The sequence below is a fragment of the Lutjanus erythropterus genome, chromosome 1 (assembly GCF_056507025.1).
Source record: "Lutjanus erythropterus isolate fLutEry1 chromosome 1, fLutEry1.hap2, whole genome shotgun sequence".
Taxonomy (NCBI): Eukaryota; Metazoa; Chordata; class Actinopteri; order Lutjaniformes; family Lutjanidae; genus Lutjanus; species Lutjanus erythropterus.
In genome coordinates, this window is record NC_139317.1 from 23,096,095 (window position 1) to 23,122,136 (window position 26,042).

A 26,042-nucleotide genomic window follows, 5' to 3' on the forward strand; every position below is an offset into this window, starting at 1 on the left:
TTTAAATACATGCCATTAATTTGTTCGTGGGTCACAAGTTCACCATTATGTCACACAAAAACCACGCGCACATTTTTTCGCATTTAGCTCCATGATGTGCGAGGGCTGACAGATACCCAGAATCAATAATAATCAATAATAAAAAAAAAAAGCCTCTCGTGTCACGTTTTTTAAGGCTCGATTTCTGAATTGAACTCCCAATAATCGAGTCCCAGTGAAAACCCCCGTCCTTACATCAGCAGCTGGACTCCTCTTCCTCTCTCCACACGCTGAGCCGAGCCGAGCCGAGCCTACTCCCTCCTCACCAGTCTGACCAATGAGTTTCAGCGGAGGAAAAGAAATCAGGCAGTGAGTGTGTTATGGTAGAGAATTAAACAAGTGTGTTTAAGAGTAAAGAACAACGACAGGTAGGAAGAGAGTTTTTAACTTGATCCTCTGCAGAGTTGATGTTTGTTGATGAGGAGATTCGGTTTCCTTGTGCTTTTTATTTTTTTATAAATCATGTGCTTTTTTTTTTTCTTATTGGAAGTGAGTAAGAGGAGGCAATGATAAACGATGTTATCAAAGTATAGCCTACTGTTCGCTTTTAATACGACGCTGTGCTTTTTGTAATTAGGTAAAATAGGTCGTTTTTTTTTAGTCACGCTGAACGTCAACTGGTGTTCGCTTTTCAAGGATGACAGATTTGTTCGTTTATTGTGATGAATTATTGAGAAACCATCTAGGAGCGTTTCCTGTATCGCCTTCATTAAGTTGTTGGATTGAATCGGCAGCGTCTCTCTCTCAGGAGCGGACGTGTTGCTTTGCCGAGAGCCTTATAAGCTTTTCTTTTTTTTACATTATAACTTTTGCTTGGGGCGTATTTTATATCTTGCGATTGTATTCGGAGCTTTATTGAGTTAAGCTTTAGACTGATGCTTCTCGGGTAACATCTGGTTTCCAGACGCACAGCTGGCGAGCAGATCCACGGGCGCTGTCCCTGGTGCTGAAAGCCAAACAGTGCACAGTGCACTTGTTCATTTGTCTCCCAAGAACGAGACACTCAGGGTAAACGATGCTGGTGGATAAATTCATACTTTCTTCTCCTTTAAAGCAGTTAAGTGGGAGTCAGAAACCCTTTGCTTAAGGACACTTCATCAGGGCGGATAAGATGCCACGTTGGAGCTTAAGAGCTTAAACAAATCAAAGTCCTTTCCTTAGTTTTATGTTTCCTCTGGGCAATAAAGACTCTCAGCCATGTGTCTGTGAGATTCCTGATTTTATCAGCCACTTTCATTTGTTTATTCACCGTTACAGAAAAGGACATATACCCATGTTTTCCATTCAAATTGATTGCTATCTCTTGCTTAGTGCTAGAAAGTAGAGCTGAAAGGACTAGTCAATTAATTGATTACTTGACGAGCTGATTATAAGAAAGTTAATTGTCAGCTATTCTGATAATTGATTGGGTTTTCTTGTCATTTTTTCACCTCAGGAAGATCCCACTTATATGATTTCAGTGATTATTTAACTAAAAAAATTACAGAGCACCTTTCATCATTGATTGATTGTTTAGGTCCCTTTTCAAGCAAAGCTGGCCCTAAACTTTGTAAATGTGAACATTTTCTGCTTTCTTTTGTTATTTTTTGACAGTAAATGAAGGGTCTTTGGGTTTTGGACTGTTGGCTAGTCAAACGTAGAAATTTGAAGACATCACTTTGAGCTCTGAGAAATTGTGCTGGGCATTTTTAACAACTGTTTGACATTTTATAGACTAAGCAAAAATATCAAATATTTACAGGTTCCACCTTTTGAAATGTGAGGCTTTGCTCTTTGTCTTTATCATTTACGGCAGGAAATGAAAAATCTTTGAGTCTTGGATGGTTGGTCGAACAAAAAAAGCGATATGGAGATGTTACTTTAGGCTCTGGACAATTGTGATGAACATTTTTCCAATTTCATTAATATTATAAACTAAATGATTGATCTATTCATCATTTTCATGATTTTTCAGGCAAAAATGTCAAACACCTGCTGGTTCCAGCTTTTTAGCTTTTTTTTTTTCTTTGTCATTTATGAAAGTAAATGAAGAGTCTTTGTGTTTTGGACTGTTGGTTGGACAAAAGAAGCAAACTGAAGAAGTCAGTTTCTGGGAAGTTGAGATGAGCATTTTTCACAATTTCAGTGATTATTTGGGAAAATTATAATGAGAGTAATCAATAATTAAAATAACTGATAGTTGCAGCCCTACTGGAACAAGGATAAAACTTATGGCATGCAGACAATAACAATGTGAAATCTATGTTTTTGTATGTATTTTTGTGGATTGTGTTGTGATGAAAGCACCAGATTTGACCCTCTTATACGAATCTTTCCAGGGATCTGATCTAGACTCGTAAAAGCACAACCCTGCCACCTTCATGTCCTGTCTCCTGTCATTACGGAGGTGAGATGATCCTCCTCACAGGGGGATATAGCTCTGACAGGCAGTAATAACAGCTTGGCTTTGGTTTTGGTCCCTGGAGACTCAACAGGAATCTCTGTTCTCTCTGTGACATCTGTATCAAGTCAAAAGAGCCTGTCTCCTGTGAGCCTGCCACATCTTCACTGAGATCCCTCAACCCCACCACAGCCACTGAACTGCTCCCATCCTTCGGAGCTACACCAACAGCCTCACACCGTTAACTGCTTCGCTGGTTGGCAGCTCCTCTTGCCCCCGAGCCAGGATGAATGACGTTCAGGAGGCCACCTCCCCTGCGACCAGTCTCAGCGGTCCGGCTACCTGTGTCTCCAAAGTGGAGCTGCGTGTGTCTTGCAAAGCTCTGCTGGACCGAGACACGCTGAATAAGTCAGACCCCTGTGTCATACTCATGGTACAGACCAACGGACAGTGGACAGAGGTGAGCACCCCACTCTTTTTTGCCCTTTAATCTGAGAAATACATGGTTGAACCTTTAGGGAGAAAAGTGTGAGGTTTCTATCTAATCAATAATCCATTCTATAGGCAGCAGAATGTAGTTTTAAAAATTAAGCCACAACATTTTATTAATCTTGCTACCTGGGTCATTAACATTATTTCTTGTGTAAAGAATCATGCTTTGAATCAGAGTTCAAACTAACTACAGCGCGTTAAGGTGACCTGAGCAACATGTTTTCTTACACAGACAAGGATTGTTGCGCAGAAAGCCACAGTCAGCCAGCACTACCTACCTCCCTATCCAGTATCTGAAATTTAAAACAGCTCAGATTTTGAGACGAAGCCGTGGTGATGTGTGAAATTTTATACATTGGGATGAATTTTCAGTCCAGTTATCACCAAAACTCATGCTGTCGTACAAGATCGACCAGGGAGATAAATCTGTTAATGGTTTGGTGAACTTGCAGCTGTTTATCACTCTTTCGGAAAAGATTATTGCTCACACAACAGCTGTCTGACTCACAATTAAAAAATGTCAAGTGCGGTGCACACATTTGCAGAGGAAGACTGAACATTATTTACAACAGATTGTACTGCCTGCCCTGTAGGACTGAGTTTGTACAGCAGCACATACATCCTAATTTTTCATGAACTGAAGTAAAGGATCTCAGACTTCTTCTATGCACACAAAAGGTTCATTCCTCTCAAACTTTGTTCACAACTTAGTTAAAATCTGTCTTAGTGAGCACTTCTCCTCTGCCGCCTGACAGGTGTGGCATATAGAGATGCTGATTACGCAGGATGATGATTGCACAGGTCACTCTAAAATGAGAAGTTTTATCTTGATAAAATACATTTACTGGGACATTGAACTATGGTAATTTCACACAGGGTTACAGATACCAATTTCTTTTTGTAGGAGGGCAAACTTATGTACCCGCCCTACTCTGCCTCTGAAGTTGCCGGGGTTGGACAGAGATGCAAGGTTGTGCAGAATTCAAGGGGATCGGTTGAATTTGCATTAAATGTTGCGATTGCAACTTCCTGGAGGGACTGATGAATTTTTATTTCAAGATAAAACTGCCCATTTAAGAATGGCCTTATATTGTGACCATTCCCATTCACACCTGTGCAATTATCATGCTGTTTAATCAGAATCTTTCTATGCCACACCTGTCAGGTGGATGCATTATCTTGGAGAAATGCTCCCTAACGTGGATTTTAACAAATTTCTGAACACAATTTGAAAGAAATTAACCATTTATGTGCGCAGAAGAGGTCTTTTTCTTTTACTTCAGCTCATGAAAAACGTGTGTTGCATTTATATTTTTGTTGAGTTACATCCCACAGGTTTACATGTGTGGACAACAGCTCAGAATGTTTACTTTCTTGGTTTGGTCCCAAGCTGATTTGGAGCGTGGGCAGGAGGTCTCTCATTTCCCTGTTAATTAGTTCATTTGGTTCATGAGGGGAAGCCAAAATACAGGTCACCATTAAGCAGATAATGTGTCAAAACATCGCTCAGTATAACTAATTGTATAGATTCTTTTTTTTTCTTTTTTTTTTTTGCAACCCTTCATCCAACAAAATGCTTTTTTTTTTCAGGGAAATGGGAGATAATAATTAACTGAAACTCTGCCCAGTTCCTGCCACATGGGAGCCATTTGTTGAAGATGCTCACTGTAATGTTTGGGCTGCATGAATGTGAACCTCCAGACACTATTTTGTGGCAGCGATGATGATAAAAACACTCCAGTGTCGAGCACGCAGTTATGGATTTTTCTTGGTTGTAAGGAGGTTGTTACATGAGATGACTGACCTGGGTTCAGTGTAGCATATATGAATGGCTATTTTCAGCTCCACTAAAGGAAGAAAATTCACATGGTGATGTCAGCAGAGCTCTATCTATCTATCTATCTATCTATCTATCTATCTATCTATCTATCTATCTATCTATCTATCTATCTATCTATCTAGTGGTGGATTATAAGTAAGTACATTTACTGAAGGACTATACTAATAGGTCCAGTGTGTAAGATTGACTGGGATCTATTGGCAGAAAATAGTAGAAATATAATATAATACTCATAAGTATGTTTTCATGAGTGCATAATCACCTAAAAATAAGAATTGTTTGTGTTTTCTTTACCTCAGAATGGGTCATTTATATCTACAGATGGTTCATTTCTCTCTTCCACAGAGGACGCCATGTTGAATCACCATGTTTCTACAGTAGCCTAGAACAGTAGCCTAGAACATCCTGGCCACCATAGTTTCTCCTACATGCTTGGAAGGCAAGGGTGAGGCAAGCAGCTGGTATTCAGCTGGTTGCAATTTCCGACTTACCCTCTAAATGTCACCAAATCCTTCACACTTGTCCTTTAAATACAATTTTGAGGTATTTGTACTTGAGTGTTTCCCTTCCATGCTATATTTTAAATTTAGTTACCAGTTACTTGGCATAGACACATTTTATATGCAAAACAAACAGCCAGCTTATGACATAAGATGCATTTTCATAGCTTAAACAAGCCGTAAAGTAGTTCAAATTATCTTCGGCTCAACTATTAAAGATCCCCTCCAGTGAAAATCACATTTGTAACCATTTTACACGTCCATGGGGTGTTTTTCATGTGACATCAAGGGCGAAATAAGCAGTAAACGCCATGTCTGAGCACTTCTTGCTTTGAAACCGCAGTGAGCAAGGGCAGTCTCAAAAAAACAGATACAGTCAGGACATCACAACATCATCATAACCCTACGGAACCAATCGCTCAAGGGTGTGGAGCTATACATATCATAAGCAGCCATGCAGCAATTTTACCTGAAATGAAACAGTGTCAATTTACTACATAAGCAAACAAGACCATCAGCGAGAGGGCCGACTTTTTCTTTATAGTTTCCTTTCCAAGGCGAAGTTACATTTCCCAGTGACAAAGAAGCAGGAGGAGATTTTTTGTTAGATAATTACACTTTTCTTGTTATATTTTGTGGGTATTATGGTGAAAACACAACTGCCTTTTCCCTCAGGAGCCTCCAAAATCAAAGCGAAATCAAAGCAAGAAAACAAATGGAATGCAGGACTTTTTACTATCTATGCATCTGTTTATATGGGCTGAGTTGCTGACACGCCTACATGGGCGGAAGAACTCAGTTTTCTTGGTCAGTAAAGCACATTTACAATCAACACTGATTAGACATCCTCATCAAAAGTGATGAATTTTCTCTTTATGGTGGGAGTATGCTCAAAACGAGCTAGTTTCAGGACGCACACTTGAAGGTGGTATGAAAAGCCTGTAGGGAAAACTGCGCACATTAGGAGTCATTCATTAGTAGTTATTCATATTTATATGGTTTATATGAAAAGTGACAGCAATAGTTTGGTAAATAAAGAAAAATTACTGCAAACAAGGTCAGCTTCTTATAGAAATTAAGTGCACAATGCTGCTACAGAAGTACAGCTGGATACAAAATGATGGGAAGATGCATGTCTAAGCAATGAGAGCTAAATATGAGAGGAGAGGCTGTCAGCAATGGAGCATTTTTATAATGTAGTAAAGACCTCTCCTTCTTCCACCACTATCTATGTATCTATCTATATGAGTTGACAGTCCTGACAGTGCACACAAGTTATCCAATCCTCTGCTGTCAAATCCTTCAGTACTGGGAGGCACCATTGCTTGTGCAAATTGTTTACTTACGTCAACAACTGAGTAAGAGGCTGAGCCCACTCATATCACCGCCACCCTCCCTCTCTTCTCTGAGCTCATACTGTATGGCCCCGCTGACTTGCAGCTGCTATTTGTTGAACTGCCTTTATTTCATTATTACCTTATTTCAACACCCGATCTTCTCCAAGGACAGACACAGAAGCAGTCCGCAGATGATTTCTCTGCTTTTTGTGTGAACCGGACTCGACATGCTCTCACGATAATGAGTTTATTCAAACACAGATCTTTCCGTTGATATCTAACCTAAGCTACAGGGGCTTGTTATGATCGAGCTACATAGATAATGTTTTTACCTGCCTGGCAGAGCTGATTAGAGAAAGCCATAATTTTCCCTGTCAGGGATCTCTGTGTAGTTCTGGCCCCACACCAACAACAAACAGGCGTCACAGACTTCAGCACAACCTATTCTCTGTAGCTCTGATTAGCTTTCATCAACACACAGACTCATCACACTCATCCCAAATCTGTCCATCCAGATGGCACAAAGAAGCCGGAAGAAGGCTAGAAAAGACAATAAAGAGAAGTGAGGATGAATGAGGATGAGGAGGCCACGTTCTTGCTGGAAGTTCTTTTCTTTGTTTGTGATGTTTGCCATTGAAAAGGAAACAGTAGACAAATCCCTGCTACTACCATTTCTACCACCATTCATTGAATTTGTTTGTTATTCCTATTGTGTATGTTTGCACCCAGGTGACAGTAGTCACACAGCAGCTATCAGGGCTATTTCCCTCAGCCGCTCTAGTGTATCTATAAAGAGTGACAAAGTCAATGTAGAGAGAGAGGTTGTGGTGGATGAATTGGTTAAACACAGCACAGCACTCTTCCCTGGGAAATTAGATTTAGGAAACAGAACTACTTGGTTGGGTCTAGAAAAAGATTATGGTTTGGCTCTGCTGTGGATTGAAAGTAAATCCATCATATGCTGCCGTCTGTCAGTACTTCAACCAGAAGTGTTTTGGATAAAGTATGAAACCAGTGTTCTTGAAGCTTTTGGCTTCACTTGGAGTTTTGTCTGAGATTTTAAATGTCGCAACAAAACGACTGTTGAACCTCGGTCCAGTGCATTTGATCCTTTGTTCAGATAGAACAGCACACACTTTGAATCCCCATAATTTAATATTTAAGTATTTCCACACGAAACTGGTGTCAGATATCATGTTGTGTTTAGGGCTGGGGTGATTTATTGATGTCATTGATGTCATTGACGTCATCGATTATGAAAATATGTGTATTTGCATAACATGCATTGACACATTACTATGCACTGCTGCGTCCGCTCAGAGCATGGATTCACCCAGTGAAACAAGCTGCAGAGAGCAAGCTTTGCTGCGATCATCTACAGTTTGGGAGTATTTTAGACAGAAGCGCAACAGTTTGGCTGCTTTGAATCTCCACAAACTGGGCATGATTTATGACAGCAGGCCAACTGCTCTGCACGAGTGGTGGAAGTGAAGCACTGAGCGACCTGTCCTCCTGCAGCAGCAGCAGGGAGACAGCGGCTTCATCCTATTTCATTTCTGGCAGCACCCAAACACATTTCTAGATGTTTCTACATCATTCACGTGTTAAAAGTGTCATCTAACAGTGTTATTTGGTCATTGTATACCTTCTGTTCACTTCATTAGCCATGTTTGAGTCAGAAATGGCTAAAACTGATGTTGCAGACCCTCTGTAATTTGTTTCAATTATTTTTTTTTGACTCACTCTGATGCAAACGCACATTAAATGATCAGTTTACCTGCATATGCCTCTAGAGATTAAATAACTCCCAGTGTTAAGTCAAAATACAGATTGTCCAGTTTAGTGAAGGTTAGTTATTAAATTAATATGCATCACAGCTCCTTCTAAATTTGAGGTCTAATATTTTTCTGATCAGACATCTGACAAGTATATTAAATAGAGTAGAAACTTGACAACTTTTACTTTTATGTGCTTTATGTGTCTATTTTTCAGGATTATAATTGAATAAAATATTTGCATATTATGAGACTAGTTTTTGATATTTATTTCATTGATAAATTCATTGATTAATCAATGTTTGTCTCTGCCATGCTAGGCTACATGCACCTTAGTGCAAGTAGCCACATTGACGTTTTGCTCCCCAGGGGGAAATAGCATCTCCTTTATTATTGTTGCTTAGATATTACAAACAAAGAGCAAAGAAGTGGTCAGGTCATTCATCTAGAACTGTGACAGAGAGCAAAGTCTGCCTATTTTCAGCCCAGTGCTGTTTATTTTTCAGTTCAAGCAAAGGAAAATGTGACAAAACAAAACATGTTTTACCATTTACCAACCAAGAAATTGAATTGCAAATTGGTCACAAGGCAAAACAGAATACATAATTATGTGTGGAAGGGTGCTGAATGCTCGAAAGCAAAAATCAAAAAGTCAGGAGCAGGACAGGACTCCAATTAAATTGTTTATTCATGCACGGATGTTTCCAGCAGACGTCCTTCCTCAGCATGCAAACTGGCAGCAGTATGAAACAAGGATAAAAAACATGGAAGCACAATAAACAAGAATAGTTTTATAATGCAGTTACAGACAGGCAACAAATAAGGGAAAACATTAGTGAATGAAAGAAGAAGATAGTGAAGAAAACTTCCATAGATGGAAGGGTCACTGCAAGAAATCAATACAAAGCAAACCTGAGTCATCACTTATTCAATGATGAAACATTTCTATCTTGATGTGAGTGGTCTCTTTCAGGATAGTAACACCCACACTCAGGGGAATGAGGGGTCACTGGCTGATTCCTTGAGTATGAAAATACTATAAATCATGTTTTACAGTCTGTAAAGGCTATAAAACATGACCCTGATGAAGGCCAAAACTGAAATTTGAGTTTTTATCTCTATACTCTTCACAGTCAACCCGACTGAACTGTTAGGTCAATGTGTTAGACAACACTGTCCACCACCGTCATCAAAACACTGAATGAGGGCTAATATAAAGAGACTTTAAGAATATATGCCAAGAAGTATTGAAGTTGTTCTGGTGGCTCGTGTTGAAACGACTCCTTAAAAGGAACATCCTGTTTATGTGGATGTCCAGTCAGTGTTGGTGGTAAATGTCGTCTATTGAAGCAAGAAATTCCTCAGTGAGTTTTTCTGCTGCAAAATCTGTTGTTGTTTTTTTGTATTCACTGTTGTTACAGTGATGTAGTTGGTGTAAAGGAGAAACTACAGGCTATTTCAGCCTGGATTTCTAGTCTCCACCTCTGGGTAACTAAGGTGTGTGCTAGATGAGTAACTCTGTCACCTAACACTATGGAGCCAACAAAGTAATAGCTGGGCAGTGTGCAAAACACCCAGTAGCAATCAGGGGATTGAACCAGCCTAGTGCTCCAGTGTAATGCTGGAGTCTTACACAGACTGAGTACACAAGATTTGTCTGCATTTTAAAGAGCGGTTAACCAAGATGTCAAAGCAGAAAGAAGAACCATTGTTTTTCAGGTTGTAGTGGGTAATATTAGGTTTTCTAAACCAGAGGTTCTCACTTTTTTCTCAGTGAGGGAGCCTTTACAAGATACAAAAAATACACTGGGGACCCCCTGGTGTACGTCCCTTGAAATAATTTGACCTATCCTATTTTTCTTTGCACTTCTACTTTATGTGACAGAACAGCTACAAAGAAATGTATTAGAAAGATATTACACATGTAAGAATAATATTTGCACCATGATAACACACAATAAGCCTACTCATAACATACAACATTTTGCCCCCTGGACATTTCAGATAAGCCATATTGGAAATACTCCTCACTGTATTTCCTTAGTTTTGTTTTTTTTATTTTTCATCAACTTAATTTGTTGCTATAGTAGCCCATCATTTCAAAAATCTGCCCATTTTACAATCTCTGACTGGCCATCTTTACACCAGATTGATCTATTGTAAATAAGACTGGTGGGAGAAATATACATACATACATATATATATATATATATATATATATATATATATATATATATATATATATATATATATATATATATATATATATGTGTGTGTGTGTGTGTGTGTGTGTGTGTATACACACATATGTTATGTATATTTATTGTTTCAATTGACTACATTGGACATCCAAATAAAAGTGAAGAATGTCCCCTTAAATATGCTCAAATTGAGTTTGTATGACACACACTCAAAGGCAATGTGAAGAGCCTGTTATCACTGAGATGGGGAAATGCAATAATAATTTGAAAATAGGCGTAATGGTGCACATTGTCAGACATTTTCTCTCCAGGAAGATGTTCCCTGTTATAATCATAGTTGCAGACTTGTATGAATATATAAAAATATGAAAAGTGACAGAAAATATTTGGTAAAGAATGAAAAAAGCATTTCACAAAAGTGTCCAGTTCAGTCTTTTTTTTCCCCTGAAAGACTCTCACTATCAAAGCGAGACGAAAGAGACAAGAGTGCAATGTCACCGATCTGAAGTCATCATGACTCAAAGCCTGGAACTGGTCCACTGAAATGAAGAAATGACTTTAGACATCGTGACAAATGAAACTGTATCCAAGTGTATGTTAGGATAACCATGAAAATACTTTCTTAAGGTGTAAAACCTTCTATAGGCCTTTAATTAAATGGTAATAGATCAGCTACAGATTATGATCAGTCTGTTCTGTTCTGTGGTGTAAAATTTCCATAGATGTGTTTGTCTCCAGCATTCATTAAACATAAACATAACAGTACTTCATAAAAAGCCATGTATTCCATGCATTTACTCTTTTTTTGTCAGTGTATGTTAGCTAAAATAACCTCAGTAGGCTTATCGTGTCCAGTGGTGATTTGTCGTTGTGACAAATTGGGCAGCATAGAAATACTCATGGAGCTGTGTGAAAACTAAATCCTACATCATGAGCTGATGGGGCCTCAGAGAGCTCAGCTTTTCCTTGTCAGGCACTGAAAGACAAGCATGGACATTTTCTGTACGATGAGATTAAATGTCCGAGCCCTGCAATCTTCCTCTCATATCATCCTCTTGACAGTACAAAATAAAATTTGCCCTTCTATATATATATATATATATATATATACACTAGTGCTCCTCATATAAGTAGTGATATTTTCCAATCCTATTTTTTTAGAGATCTCGCTCTCTCTTCCTGTATAGGATACAATCTGTAAATCATTTTGTCAAAAAAAAAAAAAATCCCATATGGTCTACTATTGCTTTAATCACACATTAAACGAAGAAAAATTACAATGTCTAACTGTATTAAATGAAAGTGTGTGAGGGTTCAAAATTTTATTCTGTGTGTTCCCTTTCAGCTGGACAGGACAGAAGTGATCAAGAGCAACTTACACCCAGTCTTTGCCAAGGTTTTCTCTCTGGACTACTACTTTGAGGAGGTGCAGAAGCTGCGATTTGAAGTCTATGACATCCATGGCACTCACAGCATTGGGACCCGTGATGACGACTTCCTGGGTGGGGTGGAGTGCACTCTTGGCCAGGTAGGCAGATGTTCCTGTCTTATTAACCCATTTTGGTGATATGTTTTACAAACTTCACTTCCAAAAAAGGTGTGACGCTATGTAACACCTAAATAAAATCACAATGCAATGATCTAATTGAATGATTTGCAAATAATTTCACACGTATATTTAATTAAATGCAGTAGAAAGACATGATATTTAATGTTCATACTGGTTATGTTTATGTTGTTTGTGAATATAGACTCATTCTGAATTTGATGCCTGTAAAACTTTCCAAAAAGATGGACCAGGGTCATGTTTGCCACGGTGATACATCATCTTTTCGTGTAACAACACTCAGTAAGCGTTTGGGAACTGGGGACATTAACTGCTGAAGTTTTGAAAGCGAAATTCTTCCCCATTTTTGCTTGATATATAACTTTGGGTGCTCAATAATCCAGGCTCTCTGTCTTTTGTGCTTCATAATGCACCACATATTTTCAATGGAAGGCAGGTCTGGACTGCAGGACGGCCAGACAACCAACACAAGCAGAATGTGTCTCGGCACTGTCTTGCTGAAATAAACAGTTTAGACGTCCCTGAATAAGACATCTAAATAGCAGCACGTGTTGCTCAAAGACCTATATCTACCTTTCAACATTAAGGGTCCCTGCACAGATTTGCTAGTTACCCACGATGCCATGGGTACTAACACACTCCCATATAATCACAGATGCTGGATTTTGAACTTGGCGCAGCTAACAATCTGATTGGTCCTTTTCCTCTCTAGCTCAGATGACACAACGTGCATAATTATCAAAAACAATCTGTAATGTGCACTTGTCAGACCACAGAACACTTTTCCTCTTCCCGTCAGCCCGTCTCAGATTAGCTCAGGCCTAGACAGTTGGTGGCATTTCTGGATGTTGTTGATATATGGCTTTGACTTTGTGTGGAGGAGTCTTAGCACATTTGTTGATGTAGTGACAAACTTTGATTACCGACATTGTTTTTCCAAAGTGTTCTGAGGCCCGTTTAGTAATACCTTGAATACAATGACATGGGTTTTTCATTCAGTGCTGCCTGCCCCTGTCCCAACGTTTTTGGAACATGTTGCAACAAATTCAGAATGAGTATATATGTACAAAAAACAATATAGTTTATCAGTTTTAACATTAAATATCTTGTCTTTGTACTGTATTCAATTGGTTATACGTAGAAAAAGATTTTAATTAACATTTCACACAATGTCCCAGCCTTTTGGAGGTTTGTAGTTCTGTTAGTTTTGTGCCCCCCCCCCAAAAAATTGTCTGACCTAAAACATGCTGAAGTGACTCCCTCTGTCTGTGACGTTTGTAAATATACCTGATGCTGTATATTTGCTGTGTGGAGTGGCAGAGTAAGCAATGGATACTTATCGCTGGAGTTGATGACTCAGATCCCTGCACACTGCTCTTTACTGCAAAGGGCTCAAGGCCAACATTGTGTTTATCTTGCTCTTTGCAGATCGTGGCGCAAAAGAAGATGGTGAAGCCTTTATTGCTGAAGTACGGGAAATATGCTGGCAAATCCACCATCACGGTAGGGTCCTTACATTGTGCATTTAGTATGACGTGACTGCTGTGGTGGATGAAATTGTCTGGATTGCTGGACATCATAAAGTGGAGGTTAGGAGCTAATGGCCAGTGAGGGCTGAAAGAAATAATGGATGGCAAATTGATGGGTAGTAGAAGTGATATTTCTGTGTTTTTTTTTTTTTTTACTTTTTTTTCCCAGACTCACCTCTGTGCACTCCCAGGAACCATAATGGATTTATATTCTGTTTATGTCGTACTGGATATTTTCCATCTCCTGTGGCTATTTTCAAATACCCTGAAAACATGACTTTCATAATGGCGTCATGTTGCTGCTTTTCACTGAGCTCTTTTGAGGTGGTACCTTTTAAAAGTATACATCCTCTCCGAGCTCTTTCTATATCCTAGTGACCATTTTTGATATCATGGGGCACCATTCCTGCTAAGAATATCAATACGAACAGGGATGCATAAGACATGATGCATGCATGAGAAGTCATATGCGTCTGAACAGCAGCTGGTTCATTAACCACCATCTTACAGTTAACACGACAAGTGGTGGTAGCATATAAAAAAACAAGACAAGCTAGACTGTGCAATGGTCCACCCTGTTCTATATAAATAATGCCTTTACATTGGTCGGGAATATGCAAGAGAGAGTGTAACCATACCTAATAACAGGACCTGTATGATAACATGCAAACTAATAAAAGAGCAAGAGACAGTATCAAACTGCATCGTCTTAAACAGTACAGATGTTCTTGTGTCTGTGCCTGTCCCTTGTATATTTGATGTCAGTGAAAGTATAAACATGTATTTAACCTTAATCCCACTGTCTGGGGTACACACAGACCTTAGAGTTTTTCTTTCGAACCACTGCTGTTTTCTATCATCCAATTTAGTTCCTAATGAATTCATATCATTGTTTTCCATTTATTTATTTTTTTATTAGTGCTTTTTAAAAATGCCAGTATATTGGGGTAGCACCCTATTCTGCCAATTCAGTTTTAGAAGGCTAGTTTGGATTATTTGATGCAGGATTATATGGGGTATTTTCAATAGTCAATTATATTACCTACAGTAGATGCAGGTTGACAGTTTGCAGGAGCAGAAGTTAAGCAGTGTACTGCTACAGTTTTCACCACTTTATGTTGCCGTTAGACAGCCTTTGCTTATGTTAACAACCTTTACATGAGCCAGATATTGTGCTGTCTTGCATTTTACCTAACCCACTGGTTTATCTGCCTCGATCTGTTAGTTTGTTCGTGTTATCCTGTGACTTCAGTGTTTTAAAAGGATAGTTCAGATTTACTGAAGTCACACAATAACACCAACACACTGACAGATCAAGGCTGCCATATATCAGCAGCTCCTGTGCTCTGCAAGGTAAAATGACTAATTTTGCCAATGGAATTTAACATTTTTCTATGACGGTTCTTCCTTACAGTCGTTTATACATGGGGTCCTCAGGGAGCCATGTTGGTAGCCCTCGTTAAATTAAATATGTCGGTAGGATGAAGGCTAAACTCATGTACAGGAAGCTTTTCTTTTATCTAATCGCCTCTGCCTACAGAGAGGACCTGGGTTGAGATTTGAACCCAGGGTCCCTGATGCTGTCAGGGAAAAGTTAAAGACAAACTCATCCATTTTAAATCTTAGTCATTTCATCTCTAGCCAGATTTTGAATTTATTTAAACCAGAGCCAGCAGCAAAGACCTTTCGAAGGTCTTCAGGATAACTGAGAATTCACACGGGGATTATTTGACCATTTCATCTGAAATATAGAGACTTTAGTGCACTGTAATAATATTAAACCTTCATCCAACATGTAGTTGCTACCCACACATGCTGACTCTAAAATATGCTTTTGTTCATGTTTACTGCATTTGTAATATTGTGCCATTTGCTTACATTTTGCTTGCTATGCCCTTATAGAAAGTATGATTTACATAATTTAATATGTGCATGAATACAGCCATAAATATATTGTATATGATAGACACACAATACGAATACAGATTGCTTTTGTTAGGAAACACAGATACAGACACATACTGCACACATAGATTTGTACTCCCACACTCCTATTGACATAACGCTGTTCCTCCCCAGCCAGCAAACTTTGGTTCACAAAACATTCTGGGAATATTTGTTTTTGATTCAAGGAACATTTCTCAAATATGCCTGCATGAGATGATGTTAAACTGGCAAGTTTTTCAGGTTCAACGTTCTGATTGCATTTCCAGAATATTCTAGGAATGTTAGTTTAATGTTCCAAGAAGTTTACTTAGACGCTTAACCCTAACACTAATTAGATATTAAAACTTGCAGTTGTTTCTGACATAAATCTAAAGTTATGGTTAAGTTCTCACAAAGTTCTTGGAAGGTTAGTTGACTGTTGATGATACTTGAACGTTCCCCCTCCACATTTCCTGGATGTTAAACGGAGAGTATTTCCAGTGAAGAACTAATATTGTAGTTACATTCTCAGAACGTTCTGAGAGGTTAGTTTATTATTCCAGAATATTTTCTTGATTTTTCCACCTTAATATTCTTTGTGTTATAGGAACAATTTCTTATGATGTAAAACGAACATTCTGGTTACGTTCTCAGAATTTTCTAAGAGGTTAGTTGATATTTTACAATAATGACCTGCTCACTACATTATCCTGCTTGTTACATGGTTATGTACCAAAAAAGAAACAAACAACGAAATCAATAATTTGACACAAAATATCAATTTTAAAATGATTTTAGTGATTCAACAATGTTTTTTATTGCTCACCCAGAGTCTATGATCAGAACTATCTCCATAGAAACGGTCTGTTGTTCACAACAACGGTCTGTTATACATTGTAACAGTCTGCTATACAGAAATAACAGACCTTAGAATGCTGTAATTGATCAATAAGAATTAGGTAGTTAGCAAAGCCACGTAATAATCAACATTCAACACGTAATTCAACATTCTTTAAGTGTTACAGGACAAATTTTTATGATGCAAAACTAACATTCTAGTTATGTTCCCAGAACGTTCTGGGAAGGTTCGTTGCGTATTTCACTTTCAGCTCTTGCATGTTACAACGTTAACAGAAGTTTTCTACTGTAAAGTTAATGTACAGGTTATATTGTTTGAAGGTTAGTTGAATGTTTCAGAAAGTTTAATTTAATACGTATGAATATTATACGTATGAAATATTGCACAGTGAGCAGGTGAGTATGGTAAAATAAAGCCTGACGGGATGATGCAGGTGCCTGACACGAAGCAGAGATGATTTATTTCACCATAATGACCTGCTCACTGCTTATTAAATGGTTACTGACTCAGAAAGTCAATAATTTGACATAAAATATAAATTTCTAAATGATTCTGTTGCTCGTCCAGATGATCAGAACCGCATCCAAGTAATAGAATGTAGAATAGCATGTTCTTATTGACCAGAAAAACAGCTCTTGCCTCTTTTAACATAAAAAAAACCACAAGGAAAACAATAGCACACACAGACACTGAGAGAGAAACAAACACACACGTTCTGCACACACCTTTTATAAAGATTTTTCCCTGCACTTGGTACCTGTCAGGACAAGCTGTCTGATAAAAAAGTACAAGTTTTCTACTTTGCCAATCATCACTGTCAAGCCTTGTCAAGCCGTGGCTCTGAGCGCTCTGCAGCTACAGTTCTGGCATTTTAAAGTGAAGTTTCTGTCAGCTCCAAACAGAGGAAGGGAGGGAGAGAGAGTGAGCAAACGTCTGTGTAGTGTGAGTGGGCCAGACAGCCCAGTGGGAGCAGCAGAGGGGGCTCGGTGATTCTTAAAAAATGGCATTCCTGAACTTTTCAACTAACTAACAGGTATAGAAAAACAAAAGAGCCAGCTGTTACAAAACTTCACAGTTGCACTGCACTATATGTGGTTACTGTTACATCCGTACAGAGCTCAAAGTTTGAGACGATAACAGTGAGGGCCCATTAGTTTGCAGCTAATGGGGCTCTCGACTCTCTAGTTTTAATGGCCGGCAATCCTGTGTTACTGGAAGTAAAAGCCACTTCACATTATTAACTGCTTACAATAGTGAAACCCCCTCAAAAGTAAAAGTTTTTTGCAATGGAAAGGAAAGATTGTGAATAAATAATCACTGAAAAACAAGAATACCTGTGTGGGGGCTTTCACATCAGGGACCTGGGCCTGCATCTGACCACATTTGACCCCAAAGTCCAGTTTGTTTAATTAGTGTGAACACTGTTAAAATTCTGTAGCGTGACCTTGCTGAAGTATAACACTTTATAACGGAAACAGTCACAAATTAAATGAGATGAATTTCATTAATTACCCTTAAAAAAATAGTCAGAATTATAAAATCTTTTCTTTTATTTTTTTTACAGGGTAGATATAAACATCTTAATACGTCAACATAAACCTTGTCATTATGTCATATATTACTGTGTTTCAGTAGTGACAAATTTTGGGAGGGGGAAAATATTCCAAAACTATCTGAAAGGCAGTATGAGAATTAACTGTACAATTACTAGACGTGCACCTCGGATGTTAACAGTTTTATTTTAAGATGTTTACCACTCTGACTTTGAACCAGTTCTATAAAATCTCCCATAAATATTTGCATTAAGTGTGAAATCTGTAATATATTTGGTGTAATAAATTGTAAAACGACCATGATATGTCATCAGAGATGTCATCTTTTGAAATTTCTATTCTGGGCTAGAATAACTGTTTTTGTTGTCCATTTCACATTAATAAGAGTTCAAATTATTGTTATATGTTCGCTGAATGAATAAGTGTCTGTTTATGAGTTGTGAGAAATCATTAATAATCTTTTAGAATGTGTAGATGTTTATAACGATTAAATTGAGCAATATGTTAATGGAGGCTGGTAGAAAGTAAGACAGGCAGTCACTGAACTCAAACTCCAGAGTGTGTATTTTCAGAGCGGAGGACTTTTGTTTTCAGGATAACAGGCTTAACTTTACATGGTCAAACTGACGGCCTAAACAGCTGATTGACTTACAGTGTAGGACTTGTCATTGTTTGTTATGTACGATGTGTTGTGCAGTGCTCCTGCAGCAAAACAAACTAGTGTCAACCACAGACTGTATATCCAACCTATTTAATATACTGTGTATGGCTACATACTGCTCCTTTAACTGATTAGTTTTATGCCCTTTGTAAAAAAAAAAAAAAAAGATGCACAATACAATCACTCTCATAAATCAGCTTAAAAATAGTCAAAATTATAATTTGCAAATTCATGAAAACAAAAAAACAAACAGACAAACAAAAAAGACCCATAAATATTTATGTTAATGAAGGTGATAAAGGCTTAAAGTCATGTTTTTGTGAAAAGTCCTCCCAGTGATGTCAAAAAGTTGCATTTCTAGAGTTGGGTTTCAGTTTCAGTCACAACAGTAGCTTTTATGAGATGTACAGTTTTTTGAGTTTTTTCAGTCGATATGTCTGCCATGCATAATGAAACCCACGAGTGCAAAATATTACAGACAAATCTTATTTCCTTTCAGGTGCACGCTGAGGAAATTTCTGGCAACAACGGCTATGTGGAGCTCTCCTTCTGTGCCAAGAAGCTTGATGATAAGGTGAGTGCAGCACACGGTTTTGATTGAAAATACCAGCACGGTTCATGTCTTATTAGATTTGGTTTAGTAGCTTTAGACAGGGGTAGCAGTAGTAATATGATAATCATGGTGCTGTAGTGCAACCTCTGAAAATACAAGCAATGCATCAGTGGCCTTGAAGTTCTGCACATGTAAGGGACCATTTTTCATATATATAACTTCATTGTACAGGGAGAGAAATCAGCTATCATGACCCGGTAGACATCCCTGAGACATAATGTTCTAACATGTAAAGGTACAATGATCATGCAGGTCTCACATGCATATAAATGACATGACAGCACATAATATCATCGCATGTGAAATGTGTGTTATTACGTGTTGAATGGTTCCGCTTTAAGGCTGGATATGACTGACCTTAGCTGCTCCTGCTCTCACATCTCACACTGGCAAACTTTGCTGAAGGCATATTTCAATCACAAAGACAGCGGGAGCTTACATCCAATTACAGCTCTGATGATCTGAAGTCGCTCCATGTTCGGGCCTTAGGATGCCACACTCGTAGGGTGGCCTTGACTGCCAGTGGTATGGGAGAAAATTTAAATTTTCTACAGCATGTACATTTATTTTTGAAATTGCGGTTTGCAATATACACCTACTCTAACAGTGAAATTGAACCTGACTCTTACAGGAGGGCAATGGTTAAAAAAAAAAAAAAAAAAATCCTCCCTGTACGTGACATATACTTCATATATCCAGTCTGCTATTGGAGGCACAGAGTTTCTGATGAAATCCTCAAGAGAATCTGCACACTGGCTTTGTTTGAACAGATGTGATTGCCACTGAGATTCCTAAATAAATCACTGTTACATTTTGGATGTTACAGCTGTGGGTACGTCACTGTGGAGCAGTGGTGTGTAATTACATGCCTCAGAGACACAAACGTGTTCAAGTTTTTCATTCTGAACAACAAAGATTGCAGTAGTTTATTTGGTACAGACTTTGTTTTTGAATTTTCTGGAATGAAAACCTGCAAATTTTGTTTTTTGCAAAATATCTAAAAACAGTGATTTAGAAAATTATAATTTACTTTGTTTACGTGCACGGAAAATTTAATTCTGGTTAGAAAAAGTCCCTCGTTAGATGATTGCAAACATAACTTAGTGAGAATAAACCAGGAAAGCTCAGGGTCTTTCATGTCTGTCAATCAAGTCGGACTGTTCTTTGGATCATCCGTGTAAACATCTTGATGTCAGCAACAAACATCGGTTTGACCAGTATTTGCCATCGAACATGCATGGTTACAGTTTATTTCTTGTTTAAGAGGAGCTGTTTTAAAACTTTTTGTGTGCCCTCCTTCAGAAACTGAAAAATGTTCACACCCCAACCCCCTGCAGAAGCTGTATGCCCCTCAGGGAGGCCCGCCTCCCAGTTTGAGAATTACTGTAAATTGGACACAAGCTGGTGCTATGTCAGATTAGAGGGGGGTTGGTTACATGCAGAAATTTACTGTTAAAAGTCCAGTGTGTAAGATTTATGGGGATTTATTAGTGGAATATGGCAAACATTGAATAAAGTATTCATAGGAATGTTTTCATTAGTGTATAATCACCTGAAAATAAGAACTGATGTATTTTTGTAACCTGAGAGTGAGCCGTTTATCTACTTGGGTCCTCTTCCACAAATAATGCCATGTTTCTACTGTAGCCCAAAATGGACAAACCAAACAGTGCTCTAGAAATGGAGTTTTGCATTTTCACAAGTTTTGTGGTCACTGTAGATTCTCCCACTTTCTTGGAATCTGTTTGCAACATCATCTGCAACATCACAGCTGGATGCCACTAAATCTTACACACTGGTCATTTAAAGCAGCAGCGATTCATTTTTTTGACCACTCAAGGACAACTAAGGTAGTAGTAAAATGTACTTCACATTTTTTCTCTAATTCGTCAGCTTTCTTGCTACCACCACTCTCTCTCCCCATTCAGTCTGTACCTTACATGACCACAGCTGTGTTCTCTCTTTCTACTCTTTCTCCCTTTCAAATGAATGGACAGAAACTGAAGGAAGATTCTTGGCACTGCCATTACACACTACACCCATTCTCAATTCATTGATCCATTGTTGCAGTGCATTTCCTGCTAGTTGCTACAATATGTTGGACATGTCAGAGAGTGAGAAAAAGAAATCCACAAATGCAATTAAACGTCAGTTATGTCATATAGACTTTCATCTGCAGTGGTGGTTGTTTAACAGTGAAGAAGACAACTCCCACAATCCTATGCTGCTTCATGATGTCATCAAACTACATCGACATCTTATTGTTTAAAAGTGAGAGACCTCCAGCAGCAGCTTACAAAATGTGCATTTAACTAGTTGATTCATATAAACACCGGTATATAGAGCAAATAGTGGATGTCAAAAAGTCAAAGTAACATTTTGCTTCTGTCACCCACAAGTCTATTTATTATGATTTAAAGGTTCTCATGAAAATGTGATTTTATCAGCAGTCGGGTGTATTATACAAGTTTAACAATATAAATTGGCTGCAACAGACCACATGGGGTAGCAATTTATCTAACATAGACAACAGATGATGACTGAAGCAGCAAACAGATTCTAATTAGCTGCTCGTCAGCCGTATCACCTCTCAGATATTGAAGGAGCACCGTATAGACGGTGATGAACAGGAGGATTAATGATGAGATATCATAGATTGTAGTAATTGGTAATGATCAACATTGCTGTAATTGTTAGCCTGGGATTGGATTTTTTTTTTTTTTTTTTTTTTTTTGCATGTCCGTCTGATCAATCTGTGCTGCTGATATCACTGGCTAGCAGTTGCCGTGACAACAAAGAGAGGATGCTACAGCTCGTTTTGCTCCTGTCCCCCAGGAGATGTATCTGTCTAATGTGGCGGGAAATGCAGAATTAACTGTCTCATTCAGTGTACACAAACCCAGCCACACGTACACACACACATACGCACACTCTCTCTCTCTCTCTCTCTCTCTCTCACACACACACACACACAGAGTAATCATTTGTTTTCTTCCCTGAAGAATCAATTGACCTAAATAATCAGTGTTGCTCTGCTCTCAGACGCCTGTACTTGAGACTCAGGGGATGATTTAAGGCTATCGCAAATAACCATGAAGGATGCAAAATCTTACGCATGTTTTCCATTTAGCAGGGTATTTACTGACAGTGCTGATGTAAATGGACACAGCCACAGTTAAGTTAATGAGTGCTGGGCTATTTTACTAATAGAGAAAGTAATGGACTGCAAAAGAAAGTTTAAATTCTCTTCTACTGAGCTTCAAATATTGGTTGAAATAACCAATAGAGGTGTTTCAGAAATGCCAGGAAGGATGTATTGGAGGAAATAACAGGTCTATTAGGCTATTGGTGTGAGAAAAAAGGTCAGTTATTGAGTGGACAAAAGGTAATAACTAGGGAATGGCATGAATCACCACATGGATGATGTCTCCTCCAAAAGAGCCACCTGTGTTGTAAATGTTGTACCTGCTTCTCCCTGACCTTTAATCACAGAGACAATTACCTCTGCCTCTGCAATCAGCAAGGATAAATCAGTGTCAACAGCCATTTGTGTAAATTTCAATTTCTTTGCATACAAACCAATCGAACAACCCAAGGTACATATGGAAATGACTGAATCTTTAGTGGTGATGCTATTCTGTAATTATGCCAGTGTGAAGTTCATCACAGCCCCAGGCTTAATATTGGCAAACATTCTCTGACTCATTAGCTGTAAATCAAACCCTCAGTGTTAAAAGTGATGCTGTATATTTCATTTGTCAAACAGACCTTGATCTCACTAAGACTAACTGAATAAATAATGCTTTTAAAAAAGTAGAAGTAGATAATGACTATTTTCCCTTTCTACTTTTCTTTCTACCAGAAGAAACACTTAACTGATTAGACTTTCTAATTATTCGTAAGGATCAATTGATACAGAGGCTGGTGCTAACATTAAAGGTGCTGTAAATGAAATTTACTTCCACTAGAGGTCGCGATAAACCGCCAGCATCTCGGACCAAAACAAATTCATGCTTCGTCTGTTAAATAAAGTTTGAAAAAAAACCTACAAGAAAATGTCATCTGAACAAACTGTGCACAAAACTCAGATCAAACTGTCAAACTAGGCAGTGCGGATCAAAGGTTCTGTTACTGCATTGCCCATTTCTCACCTAAAGTGTTTTCAGAATCATATTTTAGTTTACTGTTTAGCTGTAATATAAGAAACCTACTCACGCCTGGTACCATATTGAAAATGGACGCAGAGAAGACAAAGAGGGAGTCATATATAACAACATGCACGCACAGCTAACCCAGATAACTAGAGAAGCTTGGATTACAACACATAAAATTGGAGTGTGACTTCTCTGCACAAGAGGAAACGTGTTTGTTCACACTGATTTTACTTACAACAACCACAAGCACACAGCGACAACAAACACCAATCAACCAAGAAAATGGACCTGATGGAGATCAAGCGTAACGTTCCTTACAGAGGGAAGCTGAATGAGGAAGCAAAGGGGTGCGAAAATAAATTAAACTAAGAGGCTTGATCCATCTGAACACAGTGACGGGTAATCTAAACAAACTCATGTTATTGCAAGCTAACCCTAACCCAATATGTCACACAGATTTACTAAAGCGCCGGTTCCCAAACTAGGACCCAGGCCTCTCTCAGTAGAGCAACAAAAATCACAGCTGGTTCTCAAGCCTTTGTCTTTGTCTTTGTCTTTGTCTTGAGGTTATCAAAAATACATTTGGGCATGTTAGTTAAATTCACAGTTTATACAAAAATCTGTATACAAACTTTTTTCCTTACTGTAGTTGGCTACTGAGGCTACACCTCTGTAACCTCTCAAGCTCTGTGATAATGAATTATAATTATTCTTTTGGTAAAGATGAGCTTCTCTCTTAGACTGTTAAAAGACAAAATGTTCAGCTTAAACTAGAAAAGAGACATTTACCAAAGATACTAAGAATGGAAACAATTACATATAACCCATGTTTGACTAAAGCTTAGTAATGAATGCCTTGGCTGGAATGAATCACTTATTCTTTTGCTGTGTGTGTGCGTGTGTGTGTGTGTGTGTGGGATGGGGGCTTTTCAGCTTTTCTTATATACAAGTAAGGGGTAAGAAAGTAAGAAAGAAGAAAAAGGGTTGGGAACCACTGTGCTAAAGCATATATGGCATAAATAAAGAAATTCAGAATTGAAGTGATTTTCCATCATGTAACATGTGGTATGCAGCATATGAGTGGCACTGTTAATGCAGTCTACATACCAAAAGTGTCAATGTCAGTTTAATGAGATGGTTTCATAACAGCACCCAGACACCATCTTGTCAAGGCAAATCATGCCTCTTCCTTCTTCAGAATGATACTCGAGCATTTTAGAGGCTGGTTTGCCTGAAAAACACACAGATTTTTTTTCATTAGTGATGTGTTTATGCAGTCAAGTAGTTGTGCAAGGTTAGCTGTACAGCAACAACCCAACAACGAACAACACAGCTTGACTTCTTTACACTATGTATGTGGAGTTAGTGGTAACCACATAATGGTTAAATGTGTTTTTATTATAACTCACCTGTGTGAAAATGTCGTTAACACACATGCATGTCTCAGGAAATGTTGGTGAAGATGATGCATGTCATTTGCTCCCTCTCTGTTAACTCAGCAACTTAAATCTCACTACATTACTTCTCTACAAAGGAAAAAGGCAGTGACTTAATTTTTTGTCAAAATTTTGAGAAAACAGGGGTCAAAATTACAATAAGTGCAAAAAGCCCAGGAGAAGAGAAACCAAGACAAACCACCTTAACTTCAGTTACAGTCTTCTAACATGTAAAATATATATAAGAAAATGAAGAAATATGTCAACTATGTGCATTATACTACTATATATAACTACCATTGGTGGACAAAGTACCCAACCCCAGTACTTGAGTCAAAGTATAGATACTCCTGGTCAAATATTACAAGTTGCTCAGTCAAAATTTTATTCAAGTTAAAGTACTAGAGTACTTGCTTTTAAGAATACTTAAGTATTCAAAAGTACAAAGTACCAAGTACATTTTCTAATATCAATACATGCTGTATCATTTTCAAAATGCATATTCAGACCCTTGTAACTCTCTGAAACAACAACAGCCGTTGTAATTTTCTGACATAACTGTATTAAAATCATCACATAACATTAGATTGAAGCCAACTGTAAGGATTTCTCCAAGTCTGTTAAATAACTGAGATTTCTTTCTGGCTTCAGGTGCAGTATGTACATTAATTATGTGGTATTTTTCTCCCCGATAAAACCAATCCAACATTAAAAACCTACCTGGAATTATTTCTCTGTTTCTAATTATAATAACATCTTGAGATTTAATTTTGTCTTTCTCCTGCCGTCACCATTACCGAGTTTTTTTTGAATGAAAGAGGGAGAGCTTGTAGCAAACAAACCTTGCTACGAATACCATGACCTGGATGACTGAGAATATTCACAGACATGAGGGAGAGCTCACTTGCTCTTGTCACAGAGCGTGCCTTGATGACATATTTCTGCTTTCACTTCAGTCCCAGTTGAGAGCTGGTACTGTGATTGGTTTCCTTCTGTGAGGAACACAGCGTGCGGCCAATTGCATTTTAGAAAAGAAAAACCAGCAACGGCTGACTTCAAAGCTATAGTAAGCCTAAAAGTAACGAGTAACGACAACCGCCCTAGAAATGTAGTGGAGTCAAAAGTACAATATTTGTCTTTGAAATGTAGTGGAGTGAAAGTCAGAAGTAGAGTACAGATA

General features: G+C 38.3%; 1 protein-coding gene across 2 annotated transcripts in view; it reads left to right on the plus strand.

The window, feature by feature from the left end:
* Positions 1–217: 217 nt before the first annotated feature.
* Positions 218–26,042, plus strand: part of cpne7 (copine VII) — a 55,084-nt gene continuing 29,259 nt past the window's right edge. Inside the window, exons 1-6 of one of the 2 annotated variants that reach the window (XM_084717338.1) lie at positions 218–348; positions 2,358–2,425; positions 2,548–2,879; positions 11,910–12,092; positions 13,560–13,634; positions 19,159–19,233. In XM_084717338.1, coding sequence (XP_084573464.1) covers positions 2,706–2,879; positions 11,910–12,092; positions 13,560–13,634; positions 19,159–19,233 — 507 coding nt within the window. In that variant the 5' untranslated portion in view covers positions 218–348; positions 2,358–2,425; positions 2,548–2,705. Of the gene's footprint in view, positions 408–2,357; positions 2,426–2,547; positions 2,880–11,909; positions 12,093–13,559; positions 13,635–19,158; positions 19,234–26,042 lie in introns of both variants that reach the window. The other variant, XM_084717330.1, reaches the window with a different exon arrangement.